Source organism: Rhinoderma darwinii, chromosome 5 (assembly GCF_050947455.1).
Source record: "Rhinoderma darwinii isolate aRhiDar2 chromosome 5, aRhiDar2.hap1, whole genome shotgun sequence".
NCBI classification, from domain to species: Eukaryota; Metazoa; Chordata; class Amphibia; order Anura; family Rhinodermatidae; genus Rhinoderma; species Rhinoderma darwinii.
Window position 1 is genome coordinate 107,931,795 of NC_134691.1, and position 24,987 is coordinate 107,956,781.

Genomic DNA, 24,987 nt, shown 5'->3' on the forward strand with positions numbered 1-24,987 from the left:
ATCACCAGGGGAAAACACCCATGAAAAAAGTTGGTAGCCAGGGACTGCATTAGATATGCGGGTTGCCACCAAGTACCAGAGCAATAAAACTGTGTAGAAGGTTTCTAACATTAATGTATTTATGGAACTACGAGCCCACAAGTATTAATTTACATTTTAGTTTTGCTTTATTAAGTGGAGTTTTGGGAGTCTGGAGCATTCTGCTGTATATTTCCTCGTTGCGGATTTCGTATATTATTCTTTTTTACAACTTGTATGAAGTTTCATCAAAGGAGCTGGTATTTGTTTAGTTATGTCATAATGACTTATTAAATGGGTAGTTTACCGTCACACGCTTCCCACCACATCGTTGAACGAACTGCTCTAGCTTGAATAAGTCAAGGTACGTCTGCACCTTTATTAAGATTGTAGAGGCACTTCCACATTGCCACTATATTCCAGACACACCTATGCAAGACTTCTGCCATTGAGAGTAGGTGATTTACCTTCGACTGTGTGTGTTGACATTTCTAATGCTACAATTATCCTGCAACAAAAATCTGAGGAGTTCTACTTTGCCGTGTCTGTCTATTTGTTGTATGCCAAGATCATGTTCAATGGAATATTTTGTGTCCCTGGCACTTGGGGTGTATACTGGTTAATTCCTCAGCTTACATAAATATTCCTGTTTTCTAGGGAACTTTCGGAGCAAAAAGCTTTTATCTAATTAGTGGTCCATTTTCAATATATCCTTTTTGTATTGGATTCTTCTAACTGTAGAATAGCTAACAACTTCAGGTCCAATACATTCTAGTCTCTGTTGCTAGGTTTTTTTTTGGGTCAAATTCTCAGTAATGACATAGTTCTTGAGTATGAAAAAAGACAAAGGTTTAACAAGAGCAACCAGTTACTGTAATAAAGGGGATGCCTTCAACTAATAACTCCTTGTTATAATCATGGCCCGAAGATATTTAAACTGCAGAAAAGCAAGAAAAATACTGAACTCAAGTGCTTTTGTCATATTGATCCACTGACCCCCTTCATTACCTAATGATACGATGAAGATCAGGGGAAAGGGGTTGACCAAATGTAGATAGCCACATACGTAAGTGCAACAATACATCCTTTGTCCATCTGCTAATTTAACATCAAAGGGTCCCCTGATCAGACATTTATATTTCATTTGTTTTGCCCTTACTTCAGTACTTCTTAGATATTCGATACCTGTATTGACAGTCAAACATTTTTCCTCCCATCCCATTTCATGCCTCCTCATACCTTGAATAGTAAATGCATAATATTTTGTTTTGGATTTAATTTTTTTCTTTACTTTTCTGGACAACTTATCAAAAAATCCCAATCAAATTTTTTTATTGTTAAATTGGAAAACCTGCACAAATACCATGGGCTTAAAACAAGTCACTGACACATTGATTTTTTTTATTATAGACACTGATAGTTGATAACCTTGCCCTTTTTATATTTATTTATTTTGCATTTAATCAGCATGTACTGTCCTGCCAAAAGTTTTGAGACTGACACAAATTTTGGTTTTCACAAAGTTTGCTGCTTCAGTGTTCTTAAATCTTTTAGTCATATGTTTTTATGGTATATTGAAGTACAATTATAAGCATTTCATTAATTTTTGACTTTTATTGACAAGTACATGAAGTTTAGGCAAATACTCAATATTTTTAGTATTGACTCTTCTTTTTCAAGACTTCTGTAATTCGCCCTGGCATGCTGGATATCCGCTTCTGGGAAAAATCCTGACTGATGGCAACCCATTCTTGTGTAATCCGTGCTTGGAGTTGATCACAATTTGTGTTTTTGTTTGTCCACCCACTTTTAAAGAGGCTCTGTCACCAGTTTCTCAAATCCCTATCTCCTATTGCATGTGATCAGCGCTGCAATGTAGATAACAGTAACGTTTTGTTTGTTTTTTTAAAAACTTTCATTTTTGGCCAAGTTATGAGCTATTTTATATATATATATGCAAATGAGCTTTGAAATGGACAATTGGGCGTTTTTTTTTCGTTTTGTCCAACTAGGCGTGTATTGTGTTTTTAACTGGGCGTGTTTACATGTATGACACTGACCAATCAGTGACCAGTCAGCGTCATACACTCCTCTCCATTCATTTACACAGCAGCGATGTGCAGCCACATACACAGAGATTAACGTTAATCAAGTGTCCTGATAATGAATACACATGAAATCCAGCCTGGACGTCATGTATATTCAGAATCCTGACACTTCTGAATTTTTCCTGTGAGATTCCAGCAAGCCACGCGTAATCTCGCGAGATTACGGAGGTAAACGAGATTTCGTTTCCCTTGCTGGAAATCTCAAAGAAAAGAGACAGAAGTGTCAGGATTCTGAATACACATGACGTCCAGGCTGGATAGTCATGTGTATTCATTATCAAGACACTTGATTAACGTTAATCTCTGTGTATGTGGCTGCACATCGCTGCTGTGTAAATGAATGGAGAGGAGTGTATGACGCTAGTGCCAGGAGAAGGAGGGTTTTGAATTTTCAAACCTCCTACACTCTGTGCCGCCATTTTCTGAGCGACTGCACAGTGTAGGAGGATTTAATACAGGGCTCAGCAGACAGTATGACACGAACATAATACACACATCACATACACGAACATAAATTACCTGCTCCTGCCGCCGCCTCCGCTGGTCTACACTCCTATTCCTTGCACCTTCGCTTCCTGGAACATATGGCTGGAAGCCGTCATTTTACTGTCCGCCAGCGGCTTCCAGTCCACATGATAATGGCGCCGGATTTCGCTCTGCGAACGAGATTCGTTTTGGTCTGTGCGGGAGCGGCGCATGCTCCGTTCCCACACAGACAGCATACGCTTCAGAGAATGGAACGGCTCCCGTTCGCATTCTCTATGGGGTTGTATGTGCCGTATTCCATCTCTGTATGTGTCGGTAATCGACACATACAGAGATGAAAATAAATGGCAGCCCCCATCGAGAAGTAAAAGTAAAAACACAGTAAAAAGTAGAACATGAGCACACAAATAAATAAAATTTATGTTAATATCATATTAAAATCAATATAATAATAAAAAAGAAAAATCATGACACCTTCCCTTTAATGACCAAGCTTTTTTTTATGTTTTTCCATTGTCGCATTCAAAGAGCTCTAAATTTTTTTTTTTTTGTATCGACATAGCTGTATAAGGTCTTGTTCTTTGCGGGACAAGTTTTATTTTTTATTAGCACCATTTTGGGGTACATATAATTTATTGATTTACATTTTATTAACTTTTTTTGGGGAAGGAATAGAAAAAAACCCTGTAATTTCGCCACTCTTTTTTTGCGCCCTAATTTTACGCCATTTACCGTGTAGTATAAATAACACAATAACTTTATTCAGCGGGTTATTACGATTGCAACGATACCTTATATCGATTTTGTATGTTTTACTACTTTTACACAGTAAAAACCCTTTTTTTATTCAAAACTATTTGTTTCTGTGTCTCCATATTTGAAGAGCCGTTACGTTTTTATTTTTCCGACGATGCAGTTGTATGAGGGCTTCTTTCTTTTTTTTTGCAAGACTACTTGTAGTTTTTATTGCTACCATTTTGGACTTTTTGATCACATTTTTTTAAGGCAGGATTCACAGAACAATTCTTGCATTGTTTTTTATTTCATTTTTTGCGGCGTTCGCCGAGCGTATTAAATAATGTAAGAACTTTATAGTTGGGGTCGTTACGGACATGGCAATACCAAATATGTGTACATTTTTCTAGTGTTTTTTTTAAAAATAATAATAAAGCATTTTGTATAGGGTAAAAAGTTGGTTTTTCATTTTTGTTTTCACTTAATTGTTCATTAAACTTTTTTTAAAAATATTTTTACTAGTCCCACTAGGGGACTTCACTATGCGATCATCCAATCACTTTTATAATACACTGCAATACTTCTGTATTGCAGTGTATTACTGCCTGTTCATGTAAAACGGACAGGCATCTGCTAAGCCATGCCTCTGGCATGGTCTAGCAGGCATTAACTAGAGGCAGACCTGGGGGCCTTTATTAGCTTTATTATTCTACTTTTAGGACATATATGGATTACACTGCCTATGTTTGCTTATCTCTTACTAATATTGGCATTCGGTAAAGATTATATTATGATTTGGACTTTGCTCATCCATATACATAGACAGTTGGAAGACAGAACCTAGAAACGGTCTAGGTTTTATCACTTGGTGTTGCAACTATGTTTTCTGATAAATGGCCAAAGAAGAAAAGATTTGGTTGCTCATATCATAGTGCCGATGGGCCAAATCTCTTCAGGCTCTATCGATGCTTCTTTATATATTAAATAATGTTTGGATACACCACTAGACCATGTGTAGGTAGTAATATAAGGTACGTTAACTGTTTTTAAAGATGGGTTTAAAGCTTTAGGTTATCCTGACTTTCCGGTCACCAGATTTATTTGCTGACATTTCAATCATTGATACAATTTTATCGAACCATGTGTTATCCGGGATGGCTATATTATATAGTATAATTCATAACAGTTGATATTCTTTTCTGCAGAACAAACAAAAAAAACGGACTATGTATACAATATATTCTAAGAAGTGATACAAACATTTCCTGTCAGTTGTTACAGTAATGTACAAACTAGTATTGGCATGAGTGAGGGAACAGTTTTTAAAACAGGATGACTTGTCAGGAAGTGGTTTTGATTGGTGATGTAATAGTAGAGGGGAATAACATGTTCCTTGTGATACTTGTGAGATGATTTAATATTCATTCATTATATGGATATTACCAGTTTATTGTTTGATACTCAACTACTCCATATATTTCTCCAACTATATCTTCTAGAGTTGCCAGTATTTCAGTTGCACATGTGTAAAAGTATTCATGCTGCACTCCAAATGCATAATCTATACCTGATGAAGAGTAATATCCATAGTGATAAAATCTGCAGACCTCATTCATGAATATTGCATGGTCTTTTATGTATGAATAAGAATTCAATACATGACAACCGAGTACCCTACTTTATAACTTAACTTGTTATTATATCAGAATACCGCATTTCATTTGATGCTAGTGCTTTAAAGACGGGTGTTTTTAAGGGGTGGGAGGCTTAAATATTTTTAATAGATTTGAGAGGCACACAATCTCAAATTTGTGACTTGGTAATCCCACATTTGGACCTGTTGAGGCATGCAATTTTCAAGGTACATTTGAGTATCTTTTAACTATTTAATAACTTGGAGCATTAGCGAAGCGGAAATGTATGACTCTATGAGACTGTTATCTATTACTATTCAGATGGATACAATGAGACTGTTCTTTAAGAACATTTTCTTCAGGTATAGAAATTGTATGATGCATTGATCTTGCTACTAACCGGTATATAAATTGTTAATTTCAGCGTGACGTATTTAACTTTGAGTATTGTATGTTCCGTTCCTTTACAGCTATAAGGTTGGCTTTAGACCTAGGTATGTAACATCCTACAAAAGTGTTACTGAGCTGGAATGGAGGTGCTGCCCTGGGTTTAAGGGGGAAGATTGCAAGGAGGGCCCTACCGATAAGGCCAAACAGACCCCTATATACGCTTCTCAACCAAGTGGGGGGAAAGACAGAGGTGAGAATTGTTTTATAATGTACAAAAATGTTTAGTGGTAAATATGCTTCTCGTAACATACATGCAATTGAGAAATGCTGATTGGTACCATTACAGTAAGGGTATGTTCACACAGAGTTTTTTGACGCGGAAACCGCGCTGCAAAGCTCGCCAAAAAACGTCCGCAAACGCCTCCCATTGATTTCAATGGGAGGCAGAGGCGGTTTTCTCCCGCGAGCGGTAAAACCGGCTCGCATGAGAAAGAAGGAACATGCCCTATCTTCACGCGATTACGCCTCTGACCTCTCATTGACATCAATGGGAGGCAGAGAAAGCGTATTTCGCTGCGTTTTATGCCCGCGGCACTCAATGGCTCTCAATTCCAAACGGAATTTTGAGGCAGGTTTTCCGCCTGCATAAAACTCTGTGTGAACCCAGCCTAAGTGTTTAGGACTAAAATACAAAGCGGTCTACTCCCCTGTAACCCCCATGAGTAGTTATGTTTTATTTTTGTATCCTGTAGCTAAGATAATATTTTCCATAAATGGCCTCTGCAAGCTGCTGTTGACGGCTCCTGCAGGGAAATTGATTTCCCAGTAATTCTGTACTACCCACAAAATATGATAGTTAAGGGCGCCGGAACAGAACAGAACTTATAGCCTCGCATTATAGCCTTCAGTATAAATGCTCATTTTAGTTGACACTTGTAGATGGTAATGATGCTATGACTAAACTAATGTATCACTGTTTATTATATCACCATAGAACCAAATGGGCAACAGCAAAAACCTTTAGATTCTAAGAGAGACTTCCAAGAACTAAATGAAGCACAGGAGAAAAAGATTCAGACTCTTGAAGAAGAAATGCTCAGACTTACACAAACGGTCATTGACTTGCAAACCTCTTTGTCCGGTGTAAATGAAAACGTAAAGAATACTGTTCAAGAAGATGCCAGTAAATTTTTAAATACTTGGCTCAACAACTTAACACCGCCAGCCAGTGCCACTGGTGGCAAGACAGAATACTACTTACCAGGGTTCTCTGGAAGTGCTGAGAAAGAGGATGGATTAAAAGATCTAGTGTCTGAATTAACAAGTGCCCGTGAAGAACTTGGAAAGAAAACTGATCAAATTGAAGAATTAACCAGAAAAATTAATTTGTATGAGGAACGCTTGATTAATATTGAAGAAATGTCCAGTCAACCAACAGCAACGGCACCTGATTCTAATGTAGATGATAAATTGGAAGCTCTAAGAAATGAGATGCTTGAGGGAATGGACAGAAAAATGGCTGATCTCAAAAACTCTTGCGAGTATAAACTGAATAATGTTAAACAACAATGTGAAGACAATGAGAATAGCTGCCCTGAAGTCAAAGATTTTGTTCTCGAAAAGGAGACTGAACTTCGTGATGAAATAAACAAGTTGAGATCTGAAATACTAAGTTCACCAAACAGTGGTACGAATTGTTGCAGAAATGATATTGACACCACATTGAAGAACTTGGGTCAAAAAGTTGAAAAAAATGCGGAAGCCCTAGTGGCTCTTAATGCTCGATTAGATAATGAGGTACAGCGTTTGAGCACCTTAAAGCCAGACCAGTCTTGGAATGAAAAATTGAATGATATAGAGTTCAAGATAAACATCACAGAAAGAAATGTAGAGGAGCATTGCTTCTATATTGAAGACACCTTAAGAGGTTTAATTAACAGTAGTTTTGAAAATATGAACAATCTAATTGACGATAAACTCCAATTATTGGAGAATAGGTTGGTTGATGCTACCATTGACCATCATCCTGCTGATTCCAGCAGCTCCATTACCCCTTCTGTTATTAATGAGGTCAATGAATTGAAGGATGTGGTGCAAAAGTTGGACAATGAATTAAAAAATGCTTTACTTGGCAAGGAAGGTTCTTTGAGCAACATTAATGGCTACAAGAATAATTATGACGTTTTGGTTCAGACTCAGCTTGATAATGCTCTTCTTTTCAAATCCCTAACTGATACAATGGATGAAAAATTTGAGTTACTGCAAAACAAGACTTTAGATTTAGAAGGATTGAAAACGGAGCTGGGTATGGTCAAATTTGATCTATACAGAATTGAAGACAGTGTTGATTTATTAAATGATAAGTTTGGTTCATTGAAAGACCAGGTACAAGACATGAACTCTACTGTCAGGGACACCCATCTGGGTCTTTCAGCAAAAGTTGATGTTGTCCAAAAACTTTTTAAATCTACCTCAGATGTGTCTACAAATGGTAACTGTTGTAACAATCTCCAAGACAATTTTGAAGTCCTGAAGCGCGAACTAACTGCTGACAAAGGAAAGTGCCCCGAAAATTCTCAGGGAATTAGAAATGAGCTTTCTAATGTTGATGCCAGAGTTTCTAAGTTGGAAAATGTATGTGGAAAGCTGGACACTATCTCTGGCAGCCTGCAAAGGATTAAAGATGGGCTTAACAAACATGTAACCAGTTTATGGAACTGTATAAACAAGATCAATGGGACAATGAAATCGCATTCCAATGACATTTATGGCCTGAAGAATTCTGTCCAGGTGTTCCAAACACAGGTCACCAAAATAACGACTGATTTACAAGATCTTGTCAAGAGCAAACCTGGAGAAGGTAGGAAATAAAATGTCTTACAAAATAATGACCATCTTATTTAAATTCTGGGTTGAGAAATATAATACCAAGTATGTTAAAATATTCATGCACCTCCTGCCGCCCCTTCCACTGCATCCACTGATTGACTCTTTTCTCCCAATTACTGTGCATCATAGGAAAAAAAAATTGTCAATCAGCGGGGGAGAGCAAGGGAGGCAGGGAGAGCAAAATCACATCTGTAAATTTTGGAATTCTAATTAGTCTGACAGTTTGATTTTTAGGTCATTGCACATTGCTGATTTTTATTATTTTTGCAAAATTAGATTTTATATTTTAAATATGCACTTTATTTTTCCAATGAAAACTGCCTATGATAAAAGCCAACTCTACTCTATTAGAAATGATGTACTGCATGCCGGTTATTTTTCATATACGTGTTATAGAATTGTATTTCACAGTTGTGCATTAAACACTGGCTTTCTTGCTAGAGGTTAAAACAAAAATGTTTAAAAAAAATAAATATAAAAGCACTTCAGAGATTTAGTATATGATTCCTTTTGCATCCATTTTCATTTTCAACCCATGCGACATTTTATATTTTTAATATTTTCAACCTAATATGTTTACATTAAAGTTTACCACTAATGTAATGTTTTCTTTAGCAAAGGAATAGTTTATTTAGAGTTAAAGAGACTCTGTCACCACATTATAAGTGCCCTATCTCCTATATAAGGAGATGGGCGCTGTAATGTAGGTGACAGTAATGCTTTTTATTTAAAAAAACGATCTTTTTTCACAAAGTTAGGAGCGATTTTGGTTTATGCTAATGAGCTTTCTTAATGCCCAAGTGGGCGTACTTTTACTTTCGACCCAGTGGGCGTTGTACAGAGGAGTGTATGACGCTGACCAATCGGCATCATGCACTCCTCTCCATTCATTTACACTGCACTAGCGATATAGATATATCACTATGTGCAGCCTCATACACAAGCCCTAACATTACTACAGTGTCCTGATAATGAATACACATGAAATCCAGCCTGGACGTCATGTGTACTCAGAATCCTGACACTTCTGAATCTTTTTTGTGAGATTCCGGCAAGTGAAACGAAATCTCGTTTAGCTCCGTGATCTCGCGAGATTTTGTATCCGTTGCTGTAAATCTCACAAAAAAGAGTCAGAAGTGTCAGGATTCTGAGTACACATGACGTCCAGGCTGGATGGTCATGTGTATTCATTATCAGGACACTGTAGTAATGTTAGGGCTTGTGTATGAGGCTGCACATAGCGATATATCTATATCGCTAGTGCAGTGTAAATGAATGGAAAGGAGTGCATGATGCCGATTGGTCAGCGTCATGCACTCCTCTGTACAACGCCGACTTGGTCGAAAGTAAAAGTACGCCCACTTGGGCATTAAGAAAGCTCATTAGCATAAACCAAAATCGCTCCTAACGTTGTGAAAAAAGATCGTTTTTTTTAAATAAAAAGCATTACTGTCACCTACATTACAGCGCCCATCTCCTTATGTAGGAGATAGGACACTTATAATGTGGTGACAGAGCCTCTTTAAAGAGGTTGTATGAGATTAGAAAACATGGCTGCTTTTACCAGAAACAGTACCACACTTGTCTATGGGCTGTGCCTGGTATTGCATCTCGGCTTTATTCACATGAATAGGCTTGAGATGCAATACCAGACACAGCCAATGGACAAATGTGACACTGTTTCTGAAAGAAAACAACCTTGTTTTCTAATCTCATACAACCCTTTAAAGAGTCAATATTCCATGAGATAGACCATAAGTATTTTAATATAATTTATGGAATACTGCAAAATATAGAAGAAAAAAATTGTATAGTCAATAACTATTCTGGCATATTGTTATTTCGTAGCCTTTCATTGTCCAGTCTTTCTATTTATTTATTTTTATATTGTTTGATGATACAATTCTTATGGAATTCATTTTTGTTTTAATTCCAAAAGCACAGCTGACATAGAACAGAAGACATAGCTAATGAAATATTTTTATTTTCAACTCACACCCTTTATTCCTTTTGTGTAAATGCAATGTAAATGAAAGATGCTTGTAGTTTGTTATACTTGTGAAGATTAAATAGGATATAAAGAAAATGTATAAAAAAAATCAGATTTTCATGGCCTAATTGTTTGCAAGATTTGTATCTGCAGATTTCCTTTTAATGGGAATATAATACAGTTTTCTGAATAGTCTACAACAAATATATATCAAATATATATTATTTCTTCTTTTCTCATTTAGGGTCAGAGCCAAAACATACAATACCAATTTTGGTTATACCTCCACTGCCACCAAAAACCACAGACAGGCCAAAATACCCCCAAGTTCCACAAGAACCAATATACCCACAGGTACCCATGATACCTTCAATTCCTAAAGAACCTGCACAACCTCAAGAACCTCAGTATCCGGCTGATCCAAAGGCACCATCCCAGCCGGGACAACCACAACTACCTCTAGATCCTACCAGCACAAAGCCAAAGCAACAACCAACTAAACCAGAGTCACCTACCTCTTCAGGGTCCATCGTTATACCCCTTGGTCCTGGCCGCAATGGAGTCATTATGGAGCAAGGTCAAGCTGGCCCTCCTGGTAGAATGGTACAGACTGGATCAGCAAGGCCACAAGGTGCTGATGGAGAGCAAGATATGCAAATGTCAAAAGGTTTTGCTGGAGCACCAGGCAAGTCAAATTTCAAAATAAAGTTGTATCTAATCTATCTATCTATCTAGTCCCCACCATATTTAGGCCTCTACAGGCTCACCAGTGTGTTCTCATACTGAGGGTCAACTCCAATTGTATGTGGGTACCCCAAGCCCAGTGAGTCCTGGCTTTTGCCAAGGTTTGCTGGCCCTGCTCATATTGTACTGCAGTTTGTATATAGCCATACCCCTGTATATAGACATACAAATGGATTTTCTTACACACTGTAGTTCATAAACAGGCATCTGTATCACTTTTTTCTCTTTTTCCTCTCTTCAGATATAAATAGTGTTTCGACAATTGAAATTCCAAAATAATGTAAGGCCCACATGTTCAGATTGTTTACTTTCTTTGCTGAACCAGTTCTCAAAGACCCTATTTATACAAATATATATATTGGTAACATGGAGAACTTTGTTGTTTGAGAGTAGAAAAAATAGTCTCAACTGGAATTTTAAAGAATGACTCAATGATTTAATTGTTTAATGACTGAGAAAAACCTCAGTGTTCATATACATTGCCATAAATAGGGTCCTCTCTATAGTACATGACACATAGCTATAAACTTTTTAAAGAATGGTAACCAATTAACAGGAAATTTACTCTATCCACAAAACTGCTTTCTCCTACAGGTTATCCCAAGCCAGCAAAAGATGCAAAAGGTAACAAATGTTATAATATATCTGAATTAAATGGAAATGTTTTAAATTCACAAATCTACTGGTCTATACAATAGGGTCACCTTTGTATATTCTCTCTATCGCCTTTCTGATTTGATATATTTTGAATAAATTCTCAGGAATAACATAAATATGACTGAAACCTATGAGCCTTATGCATAAAAATTAGCAACGACAAAACGGAATCAGTTGATGCCAATTGGATCACTTTTTACATTTTCTAGTCTCCGGTGAAATCAAAACTGAAATCTGTATGATTACTATGGGTAGTTGCTCGACTTTTTCACTAGTTTTTATTCATGGTGGGCATTGATGTTTTCTAATATAGCCTTTGTTGAAATTCAGTCCTTTTGATCTTCTTTTGTGGCCTTTGACTGTGATCAATGGGGAGATTAACAATTGGCAGTTGGTTTCCTCATGTCTTCTCATAGATGACGGTAATGTTCGGGATTGCTACAATTCAATATCACTAGTAACCAGAGCACAATGTATTTATTTTCCTTTGCTTATATCGTGCCAACTTGTTTCACAGAGCTGTATAGAGATTGTCACCAGTCATATCAATCCCTGTCCCCAATGGGGCTCACAATAATTTCCCTGTCTCAGACACACATACTGTACACACTAAAGCCAATTTTAGGAAAGAAGCCAATGAAACCAGTATGTTTTTGGAATATGGGATAAAACTGGAGAAACCAGAGGAATCTCTTGCAAACACATGGAGAACATACAAACTCCAGGCAGATGTCGACCTTCATCATATTCAATACCAGGACCACAGTGATGCAATGTGACAGCGCTAACCACTGAGCCACCCTGCTACCTTATATAAAAATAACAAACAAAAAACTAGGTGCTAGTGCTATATGGGTGTCATTCTTTCTATGTCAAGTAAAGGAAGTCTAAAACCATGTACAGAACATTAAATGTTAAAAGTGCACATACATGTAGTGGTTGTCTCACACACTTGCATTAAATCGACATAACCTTGGCCGCCATCTACTCTTTACTAACTATTCTCTGTGGTGAAACTTACACCAACTAAAAGAAAACAATTCATCTCCTCGTAATGTTTAACATCATTCAACCTTTCAGTGACCACATAGTTGTATATTTATTTAACTTTACATTCAGAGCCAACCAAAAAGCTTGTCTCAGTAGTCTCATGTGTAAGTTGTCACCCAATATTAAGCAGAGCATTTCTCCGAGAATAGCTGAGAAATTTGTCTAAACTGTAGCATTCAAATAAAGCTCAATGATGAATCTGCAAAAACATGGGATTTAGCATTTCCCGATTTTACTTCTTCCTCATATTGAAAGTTTTTTTTTCATTTTTTAATTTTATAACTTTGCTTGGTAATTGAAATTTCTTGAAGGACCATGAACTGTGAAACATAAACTAATACTTTGCTCAAGATCTCTCCCTTTCCCTCTTATGAGGTTTTCTTTTTTGCTAAAACATACATGTCAATAAAAGGTTGAAATAAAGATGCATTACTATACAGAGTAATCCAGTCAATGAAGAACATATAAAGATAATAATAAAGAATTCCGCCAACATTTAAATAGGCTGTGAATGGTGACAATCTCTATATGTATATGAGCTACAGGAAATGAATAAATGTGGGATAAAAACAAAGTAAGAAGGGGTGAGGGGGAAGAATACAATGATAAGATTATGGCAACGAAAAGAAAATAAGAGAGAGAAAGAATAGCTAAAAATAGCTGACTTGCAGGAAAATGCTAAAAGATTTGGATACTGAGGCGCACATGTGAAAGACATGACTTCCTTGATAAGAAAGTTTCAGGACTTGAGCACAGTGTCCTTTATTCTGGGGCACCACTGCTCCAAAGAATCCATCCCTGCCAACTTTTATCTTGTTAGAACTCGTGATCATACTGCAGATTGATGTTAACGGTCATATTACACTTGATATTCTAGATTCAATTTATTATTTTATCTTTTTATTTATTATGAAAACCCATAGATCTTCAATAATCGTTTTAGGAATATCTAGTTTTCTCAGCCATATGTATGCATGTTGAGAACTGTACTGCAAATATGATAAATATGAACAATTAAAAAAAAATCCTTTTTTTTTATAGATGATATAGCAATTACTACATTTTCAGAATCCAGAGGTAAGGCTTTTTTTTATTTTTTTTATTTTTTTATTTATACATCATAATCTTAGTGGGAATCTGTTACCACATTTATACTGCCCTAATCACAGGTAGCCTGATATCGCAACAGCTACCCTGATGACATTAAACTGTTTAATGCAGCATGAAAGTGCTGACCTGTTCCCTTTAAATGGCTTTAAAGGATCAATCTACTCTGTTTTTTTTAAATGGTCCAAGGCCATATAATGAACGGCTCCCTAGCGCTCTTCTCTATTATTCAGAAGTAGTTATTTTCTCATTTGAGCCCCTTAATGCAGTGGGTGACTTTTTTTTCTTAGAGTCATGATATCAATGTATTTCTGTATATTCAGTGGTAAGCCAATAAAACTGCACATTGAGTTGTTTTGCTATGGACCACAACAAGTCTATGTATGGTCCTATTTCTCCCAAGCCCTTTGTGGGATTATCTGAGTTGATATGAATTTCCTGTTTTTTAATAACACTTGCCAGGTCTAAAATCTCTGTCACTAACAATATCCACATGTGCAGAGCTCTTAGATTGTGTGGTATTTTATCAATGACTTTCCAGTTCTTTTCCAACTGTCCAACTTTTCTTATTGGTCAATAGCAAACAGCTCTGTAAAGAAATATTATATAATCCGGGCCAATTATGATAAAATGCATGTATTTATCTTTTAACACCCTGTTTAACATATAACTTTAAAATATATTGAAGGTAGTGACCACTTAACTCCTATTCATGTCACTTATATAATTTGTAATATGGGTATATTAAATTTTAAAGTGCAAGTTCACTTTAGACACATTGGAGCCAATTTCTTATTCCTGTTTCACTACTTGGTCTATTCTCTACCGGTGTACAGAATTTTGTGGTTAACTAGTGTATTCTGACTACAAACGGTCTCCTTTGTAGTCAGGTCCAATAAAAGCTCCCGAACACACTAACTTTTCTCTCTAACGATTGTTCCTGCAGCTACATTTTCCCTTAGATGTCCTATAGCCTGCTGCAGTGACTGAGAACAACCATCTCCGCAGCAGGGAGAAAGGGAGGACTGAGTTGACATTGTAGCCTAGAGTGGTGAGAGGGGGTAAGAAGAAGTTGGCTGCCTCAGTGTAGGAGAGAATGGTCTCACAGTAGGGGGAGGTGTAGAGTGTATAACATGTGCCACATTGCGGTTTACTGTGATGAGACAGTGATCACGCAGAAGGAAGGAGAGACGTTTGTGGCACATATTACTGATATTGAATGTCCACTGGGCTTTAATTGTTAGATTTTTTTTTTCTGAGGAGCAATCATTAAAAGGTAGATGTCATAGCAACATGAAAAAAAAATCAAGATTACAAAGAAAATAAAAAGTATGCATCTCTTTAAGGCACTCTATGACTCTCTATACCTGGATCTATCCAAACATAACATTTTAAATATGTAAAACTAAACCTCCGCTTTAAAGTCCAGCTTATGTCTTTAGAGATAAGTTAAAGATTCGACTGACTTTATAGTGAACTATTATGTTGCATTCTAAACTTTTTACAGTATTTCAAAGACTTTGGAGGGAAGACATGATTTGTTTTTTTATTTTGTCTAGGAGCAATTGCTACATCTGTACAGATATCATTTTCTGCTGGATTGACCCAAAAACTAAGTTTTTTTGATGTCGGCATCATTCCCTTTAATAATGTTCTTGTTAATGATGGAGAGCACTATAACCCTGAGAAAGGTAAGATACTGAAACATAGCAGTAAGAAATGTTTGCCTCTTTTGGGCTGTTTTGCAACTTAACGACGTTTAAAAGATTGGCGTAGAAACGTTGTTGAATTCCCCGTTAACCTTATTTGCAGTCTGGTTTGAGTTGTACATTATCTCTGAGCTTGTGTTCATATTTTTATCATAGGGCAACTTTTGCACTATTTTTCCATCACTGTCTCATATGCAGCTATACCAGGGTAATGTCATTAGTGTAGCCAGATTCAAATTTTGACCTTTCAGCCTCTTGGCCTTGATCCCTTATGTTGCTTGTTATTGATCTGTTCCACTAATTATATTTCCTAAAATTATAATCCACTCAAAACTGTGTTTTTTTTTGTTTTTTTTTAAACAGTCAAGGTCTAACCATAAGTGCACACCCGGTGGCCTACAAAACCTTTTTATATGGTCCTTGGCAAGCTAGGCAGTCATAATGCTTCCTGAATGTATCTATCCAGTTGGCCACAGAACACAATATGGCATTTTTGTCTGGGGTCCCATTGTGGCACAGGCACATTGCATCTCACCTGTGGGTACTAACCTTGCTCAGTACTACAGAATAGAGTTTAATGTGATTGTCCCTACAGGGCAACACTTTTCCATATACTCTATTGGGGCATATGGACCCTCTCCGCTCCCACATTCCTATTAGTCTGAGTCTAAAACAAAATGCAAAAGGCAGAAATGAGTAGTTTACTGCCGCAATCAGGTAGAGGAAGTGTCTATATGGGATATTACCTTGAACAAAGTTGTAACATTTTAGGTAAAACAAGCTCCTAAAACTAAGCACTAAATGTTCTCTAAATTTACAGTTTCAAAAGTTTGTTGCTGCTCCTTTAAGTAGTGCAATCTGCCAATGTGACTCTTGAACTAAAAAAGGTTGTGCACCCCTGGACTAAGGCATTTAATTTTTCCTGTTCTCTTCCTGAAAGCTTTTATAGCATGGTAGGTGGATTCATCAATGTTTGTATATATACTGTAGTTCCAAAGACATCCACAGTCGAGTCACGTTATTATGACCACCAGCTAATATCCAGAGTAATTGGCGTGTGCAGCAGGGACAGCAGCCAGACGGACTGGGCGTGACTCAAAAGGAAGCTGGTAGGTTGTCTCCGGTATCTGGAGCCACGCTGACTGCAGTGCATCCCACGTTTGCTGGAGGGTGCGTGGGGGAGGATCCATAGAGCGAGCAAGACTATCAAGGTGGTCCCACAGATGCTCAATGGGGTTCAAGTCTGGCGAATTAAGGGGCCAGGGAAGTACTTGGTCGTGCTCTTCCAACCACTGTCGAACATTTCTAGCCATGTGACATGTCGCATTGTCTTGCTAGAAGATTCCATCTGCCCCAGGGAAGAAAAACAGCATGTATGGGTGGACATGATCTGCAAAGATGGATTCATACCCTAATCGGTTCAGAGTGCCTTCCACATGGATGAGTGGGCTCAGAGAATGGCATTAAAAAATTCCCCAGACCATAACGCTGCTGCCACCAGCTTCTTCCAGCTATGGTTGCAGGGTGTTTGTTCTCTAAAGTTTCTCGCCTGACGCCGTCTATCCGTTCGATGAAGCTGAAATCGTGACTCATCGGAGAAGGTAACCCTTTGCCAATCGTTGATCCAAATCTGATACTGCTGTGCAAATTGAAGCCTTTTTTCCGATGTACCTTTGTTCGCGTAGGAGAAGTGACCATCCGTCTGCTTCGGAGCCCCATAAGCAGTAGGGTTCGCTGAACTGTTTTAGACACGCGTCTGGTAGCCCCCTGGTTGATTTTCAAGGCGAGCTGCTCTACTGTAGCGTGTCGTTCGGCTCTAACATCATTGGCACGTGGTGCTCTGCAGTTTCCCCGTCAGTTATTCCCAATGGTGTCATTTGCCCACTCACGATACACTTTCACCATGGCAACACGCGAACAGTTCACTAACTGCGCTGTTTGAGAACTACTGCCACCCTTGGCCCGAAAGACAATAATCATCCCTTTTTGCAACTCTGATAAATCGCCCCTTTTACCCATGGCAACAATGAGTGATTTGTGTGCCCACAACACATCACTTCCTCCATGGGCTACGCGCTGCCGAGGTCGAAAGTAAGAGGTGGTCATAATGATGTGACTCAACCGTGTCATTGTCTTCGAAATTTCATTATTTTCAAACTGAGTAATAGAAACAGATCGCATCCAGAAACGCTTACGCTTAGGTGTTTATTTATTCAATATTCAGTGTTCCCATATCTAACCTTTTGACCCGAAGCAATGTGAGAATGGCATATGATAAATGTGTTTTAATATTACAGATTATTATAAAACAGGCACAACCTTCTATCTGACCTGGTAACATATACTCCGCTCTAGGAAGACAAAATTGTGTTGCTAGAACTTGATAAAAATCGTACATATCTGTGGCTAACAAGCCGTAACACCCCTTTTATAAGACAAAATTCTTTAAAAAAAATTGTCAGGACATTTTGGTTTCTCTGCTGAATTTCACTAACCATACTTTTACTGACATGTGTGATTTATGTGAGGTTACGCAGTTGCAATATGTAGATAAACGTCTTTGCCCAAGATGTTAATGCAAAATACATTTGGTTTTAATCCCTGTCCAAAACCCTCCTGATTTTATAGTTGAGGTAATACGTTTTATTGTGCTAAAGTCTAGTTAAATTTGCAAGCCTTCCTGCCAGCGTGGTCCTTCCTTCATCTGTCCAAATTGGGGTTATGTTTCTCTATAGTAGCAAAAGAACATGTGCCGACTTCAGTGCTGCCTTTATGGATCATGTTAACCTACAGTGTCAGCCACATGTCCCTAATGACAACAACATGCAACAAAGCCAGTGGTTGGGAATCGTACATAACGTTAACCATCCTGCGGTTCACTTTTGTAAACCACCGTACGATCATGTCGGGTTGTTGGTGTACAGTAAGAAATTGCCTATTTATGTAGGAACATCTTTGGGATGGGGGACTTGCATGCTCACTTCACTGTGTGAGAGTCCCATCACGTCTGACCAGGATCATGGGAATTGTAACATTGCAGGAATTGTATATAAATGCCTCTAACCGGTCAGTTGTATTACTTCTGAGGCCCATAAATAGAAGTTTCCTGTGGAGTCTCTTAGTAGAAGTCATTATTACTTCATCTGTGTGAAGTGGGAGTTTACCATGCTGGAACACTTAGCAAGACGTCTGAGCATGAGTCATTGATTATTCCACTGAGTTCCATCTGACTGTGGCTGTATACAGTATATATTACTTCCCTTTTATTTGCTTTTTATGCAAAGTAAATGTCTGTCACTTTTTATCTTGAGGAAATAAACCGCATGTATTAGGCTAAAATAAAACACTAGGGAAGAATTATTAATGATTTAAAAACGGACGTAAGCGACTCGTGAAAACTTGCGTCCTACTCCCGATTTATTGTCGTCATTTTTGAAAATTGCTGTCGAGAGGGGATTGTTTCATGACACTAGAATGAAGTGGGAGCAGCACAAGGAAAGCTCCATGCCACTAACCCTTGTCAGCTCTGCTTGTTGTTTTTTTTTCTGGGCAGCTGCATGGTAACAATGTGGCCTCTGGAGAGATTAGAGTGGTTGTGCCACTTTGTTCTAGCAATAGGCAGGGATAACATTAGTCGAACCACTAAAGCCCCCATTTGGATATTGATGGCATTTCCTAGCGTTGACATTCTTGAATTTAGTCTTAAAGCCATGCTCTAGTCACATACATATTTAGTCACACATGTACAATATATTTATAAAGAAAAATTCTGTTTTTACAAAAGTGGAGGTCATATACAACAGGTTACATCCGGCACATAATTTAAGAAAAATTTCATATCACAAATAACTTGTCTTCACTGATAGTCTATAAATCTGCAATTTGGTCACATTGCATAATGATATGTTCCCACAGACAGGATACATTGCTGAATTTTCACAACGGAATTCTGGGCAGAAATTCCACAGCATTTAGAGTAGCCGCAAAATGGATGAGATTTCTGTAAAATTAGCCAAATGCTGCGGAAAAATCATTCAGAAAAGTTATGCGTAAAATATTCTGCGGTATGGCTTTCAGAACCGCAGCATGTCAATTAATGCTGCGTATTCTTTGTGGAGATGCTGCTTGTTTGGTTGGGCCGTAGACTTGAATGGGGTGGGGGTATAAATTCTACACTAAAATGCGAAGATGAGTTTTATTGTGGTTTGTATAGTGTTTAGGCCCCATGCACACGACCGTATTTTTGTATCCGCAATTACGGATACCTTCATTTCTATGGCCCATGGACACATTCCTGTATATTTACGGTTGTGTCCGGGCCGTAGAAGTGACCTGCAAAAAATAGGACACGTTCTATTTTTTGAATTTGCAGACCGTGCTTCTATACATTATCATGGGAGCACGGTCCGCAGCCGGCCATTCCCATAATAACGAGCCATGCACACGGCTACGGCCATGTGCATGAGGCCCTATACAGTGGAAATGCTGTAAAAACTGCTGGAAATACACAGGTGCACAAAGTTTGCTACTGTCAATGCTTCACACGAAATTTGCAGGTAAAACCATTGCGGGAAATCTGCAGTGACTTCCGCAGTTACACAATTTGTGGGTTTTTTCAGATTCCGCTGTAGATTTTCTGTATCCAGCCTGTGGGAACACTAAATGAGAACTGATGTGGTTGAATATACGAATGTATTTTTGAAAGGTTGGGTTTACAGATGGAGACCTATTTATTCTAAATGTGATGGTTTGGGTTTCTTAACCACACTCCATACTTATCCCACTGACTGAAATAAATTGTTTTCATTATTTGAGTCTTAATGGTCAAAAGGGTGAAACCAAAGTCTTTCTGAGAGGGGACTTTATCGCAGCTGCACGAGAAGATTAAATGTAATAGCCTTAAGATTTAGGCAGGGGCTATATGTGAATATTTGGACTCCATATAATTGTGTTTGACCTTTTGATGCCAAATTTCTCCATGTAGCCCAAGTCTTACCGCCAATCACATTTTACCCTGAAGAGCCAAATCCCTGGAATGTCCTTGTAGTGTGCATTTGTAGGTTTTTACTTGGAGAGAATAGTCTATAGGTCCTATATTCAGCATGGGTCAGTTAAAACTGTATATGTTATGTATTATATTAAAGTTCAATTTAATTTCTATATATAATCCACTTAAAGACTTGGTGACTACACTGCATTACTTTCTATATGGATCATCTAAAGAGATTTCCAACCCACGTGTATTTCACTGTGGAAGAAATCATGTTAATTTCCTTAGTCACGTATAGGCCTTATGAAATATATTTGTCAGAGAACGCATCTGCAAACTATTTGCAAGTTTTCTTTTAAAAGCATTGGTTTTATGAATCATCCCTTAGAATTTTCCATGAACATTAACAAAAGACAAGGTTACTGTTAAACTGTACATTAACTCAAAAAATTGTAAGCCCAGATTCGCACGGCTGTGTTGATATACGGACCGTTTGTCCCAGACCGACCACCGTTTAGGGAGCTGGGCTTCTAGCATCATAGTTACCGCCTCTCCGGAAATACTGTCCCGTCCAGTTATCATGTTTTCAGTACGGGACAGTATTCCTGCGGGGAGGCAGGGATACCTAGCATCAAAGATAACTATGATGCTGGAAGCCCAGCTCCCTGAACTGTGGTCGGTCTGGGACATACGGTCAACATATAGTCCGGACCAAACATAGCCGTGAGAATCCGGCCTAAGACCTATATGTAAAGCTTTCTGTTGAACATTAACAATACAATCTTACTTCCCCCAAATCATACTTAAAGGGGTCCAGTAAGCTGAAATATATACTGCTATTTGTAACATCCTTGCACTGAAAAACTTAGTCACTTAATTTCTTTACCTTACTAACAAATGTATGGTTCTGTTATGTAAGGAATTACGGTGTGTTTTTTTATTTAATTTTTTACCCCTTCAATGCTGCTATTGTATTAGTCAGGCAAAGTAATACCCCAGTGATCACTTCACTCCCTCCATGTCTGTTCTGCAGGAAGAGGGACAAAAAAGGCAGCGGTGTGTGACATGGGGTGTGGGGGACGTGTTCATATGGGGTCTGCATTTGAATACATTTAAAAAATCATTTTATTTATTTTTTTGTTGGGGGGGGGGGGGGGGCTTGGTAAAGGATTCATTAAACTGATAATGGATTTAAAATGCATAAGAGGTTATTCACCTGAACGGCATAATCTGCCATGTTTTTTATTTTAATGGCCGTCACACTCCTGCATTAAAATTTGGGCTATTTACACAACCATTGTTTTAGCAGACCGTGTGAATGGCCTGTGAAAAAATAGGACTTGTCCTATTTTTGCACATTTTCACAGATCCCTCAATAGACTCAAGTCCTATGAGGGATCTGTGAAACGTTTTCACGGCCAATATGACAGCCGTTCGGATGAATAAGCCCTGACTATTTTACTATAAACAAACTATATGCTCCCATAAATATGTAGCTACAGTACTGCAGATTTGAAGGGCAATGGGTTGTATGGGAATATGTAGCTGAGGGAGGGAGGGGGGTGGGTTTAAAATAATATGTATTCGGTTTCCAAATGATAAAGAGGCACTATGGCCTTTATTGTCTCTTGCTAGAATAGTAAGTTAATGTAAGATAGCACTCGTTTTCTTTTATCTTTTTGATTTTCTGTTGCTATAATTTACTGCTAATTTAGTGTCGATCACAAGAATGTGCAATTTTAGAAAAATAAAATAGGCTACATTTATTACAGCATGTGTAGCTGGTTGTTAGGGCCTGGGTAGTGAAGACCAATAAGACCTCACTCACTTATGACATGACTGCACAACTGTCAGAAGAGTCATATTTAAGAAAAGGCCAACTAGACCATGCCCTGGGGCAACCTAATGCGAAAGCTGAAATTGTGTACTGGCTACTCCAAAAAGTCATGAGTAGTTGAGCTTCAGTATTATATGTCCCAACCCATAGTGTTCTGTCCAGTCGTAACATTTACATACATCAGATGTCACAAATTTCGACTAATTACTTCCAGATACCACTAAAATAAAAAAAGCCATGCAGAGTAGAGAAGGCCTGTGTCTTATCTAGTGGTGGAATTTTCCTGCTCCCAGTGATTTGTGGCTTGTAAATATGATGAAAGAGAAAACATTTGCATTTAATTTTCACTCAAAGATACTTAATAGTAGCCTTTGAAGGTACTTGGATGACCAGGCAAAACTTAAACTTCAAGTGCTGATTATAATCACCATGTTTCTTTCTTTCAGGTATCTTCACAGCTCCTATTGAGGGTCGTTACATGTTGTCTGCAGTCCTTACTCCAGAGCATGACCATTATGTTGAAGCAGTCTTGTTGGTGTCCAATGTCAGTGTGGCACAGCTGGATTCTTCTGGGTACAGACGAGAGCTCCTGGAGTATCACAGGCCAAGCTCCAGTAGGCCGGTTTGCAGCGGGATTGGAACATTCAATCTCATTTTGAACTTGAAAGCCGGAGATGAAGTTGCCATTGTCCTGACAGGAGGCAAACTGGCAAATTCAGACTCTGATGAAATGTACTCCACATTTAGTGGTGCCTTGTTATACCCATCCACCCCTCTCAGATAGCTTAATCCCTAATGAAGAGACATTCATAAAAGACATTCAGTGCAAATGAATTTGAAGTGTTAATATATACTATTTAGGAATATGTACTTATTGGGAGTGAATGTATAATATATGCTATACCTCCAGGTATGCACACTATATAAGACATGACGTTTTGCCTTCTGCTGACTTTTTCCCTCAAATATTTCAAAATATTCCTTTTAAAATGCAAATTTGTGCACTGTTCAGACTTTTTATAAAACTTTTTATTATTTTTTTTTATCACTGAGATGCTCATCTGTGTATTTTAGAATTTTTTATCGTCCTTGGTAAGTCAGGATCCTTATATGCATTATTTAATGTTCTTCATGTATCAGTTTGTCTTTATTTAAATGTGGTACGTTCAGGAGTGTGTGTTCTGTAAAATGACCATAAAAATTAACAAAGAAACTATTTGTATCTAAATACTTTGTCACTTATGACCAATATGAAGGATCTATGAAAGGCTGCCTATGCGGATTTCCTCACGTAAAGTGCCTGTATTTTATAAATGTTCCCAATTCCTCTTTGTGGGAATTTTTTAGAACTTCATTATGAGGTTGCTTTTGTTAGAAAGTAAGTAAATTATGTCTCTATAGAGTTCGATTTCGATTTTTTGTTATACTTTATTTATAAAATGGCAAAAACAGGGGTCTAGCTCTAGGGGGTGCAGAGGTAGCAGTCTCATTTGTGCCCTGGCACCTAAAGGGACCCAATGGCCCCTCTGCCACACGAGAAGACACAAGTATTATAAATGGTGTATTCTACATATTTGCAGTAGGGACCAGGAGTTATGCCTCGGAGTAAAGACCCTACACAGTTCATACAGGGCTATTTATTCAGTTAGGCCTAATTTAGATGGGTGTGTTCTACCCGTGTTTAACAGTTTGTATTCTGGATGTGACACCCTCACCCCATGCAGTTCTGCTTAACTGAACTTGTAGAAGGTATGGTGCTGCATGCCAGTTCAGCAAAACAGTTGGGGTCCGTGGGTAGCATCTGAAATACAGACTGTCAAACAGTCTATCAATATATCTATTTGAAAGAGTCCTCCGTATTGCCCAGTGCAACCCATCTGGATTTCTTAATTTCGTATGTTTTGCCTCTTAAGTTATTTTTGAATTGTATGCACAACAAGCAGATCCCAGCTATTAGATTAGGAAAATAGGTTTCTCTTTGGTCACTGAAAACACAGAAATTGCCAATAAACACAGAGGGTAAAATTCTCACTATTGGGTAATCTGTAGGCACTGCCTGGTCAAAGTCTATCAATTTAGAAGCATTTATAGGTTCTAGTTCTAAAAGGATTATTTCAATCACCACTGAATTGTTCACCCATATGGGTTCACCGGTATCTTCATATTCTTCCAGCATTACTACGTCATTAACCTCTTTCACAGTAGTTGATATGGTTACATGATTGAAATTTTTGTATGTTTTTCTTTTGAATTGTTGAAATTTAGGTGATATTCTCCTGATTCTATTCCCATCTCCCAAACAAGTGTTCATTCTGATAATACATAAATAAATGTTTACTGTATACAGATGTCAAACATTACTGTAGTCATTTTATACTGGATGTGGTCTGGAGATTTAAAATATGTTGTCTATTTCATGCCTTTACTATTTGATTTGTTTCTTAAAGTTGTGGTTTGTTATTAAATTAATAACTCTGAAGACTGAGTGAAATTATTTTAAGTACTTTTCTGAAATTTTTGTATGGTACGATCAATGATACATTTGGAAAGGTTCCATTTTAATATGTTGTAGTCACATCAGCTGCTTTATGAAATACCATTTATGATATACCACCCCTGTGCAGAAATAAATGCTTAGGTTAC

The 24,987-nt window shown here is 37.8% G+C and overlaps 1 protein-coding gene across 1 annotated transcript in view; it reads left to right on the forward strand.

Annotated features, from left to right (window-relative positions):
• The window catches only part of EMILIN2 (elastin microfibril interfacer 2), a 47,777-nt gene extending 24,428 nt beyond the window's left edge, over window positions 1-23,349 (forward strand). Inside the window, exons 3-9 of the mRNA XM_075828359.1 lie at window positions 5,452-5,621; window positions 6,366-8,231; window positions 10,495-10,935; window positions 11,589-11,618; window positions 13,743-13,778; window positions 15,368-15,499; window positions 22,791-23,349. Of these exons, the coding sequence (XP_075684474.1) occupies window positions 5,452-5,621; window positions 6,366-8,231; window positions 10,495-10,935; window positions 11,589-11,618; window positions 13,743-13,778; window positions 15,368-15,499; window positions 22,791-23,128 (3,013 nt within the window). The 3' untranslated portion in view covers window positions 23,129-23,349. The remainder of the gene's footprint in view (window positions 1-5,451; window positions 5,622-6,365; window positions 8,232-10,494; window positions 10,936-11,588; window positions 11,619-13,742; window positions 13,779-15,367; window positions 15,500-22,790) is intronic.
• The last annotated feature ends 1,638 nt before the right edge of the window (window positions 23,350-24,987 follow it).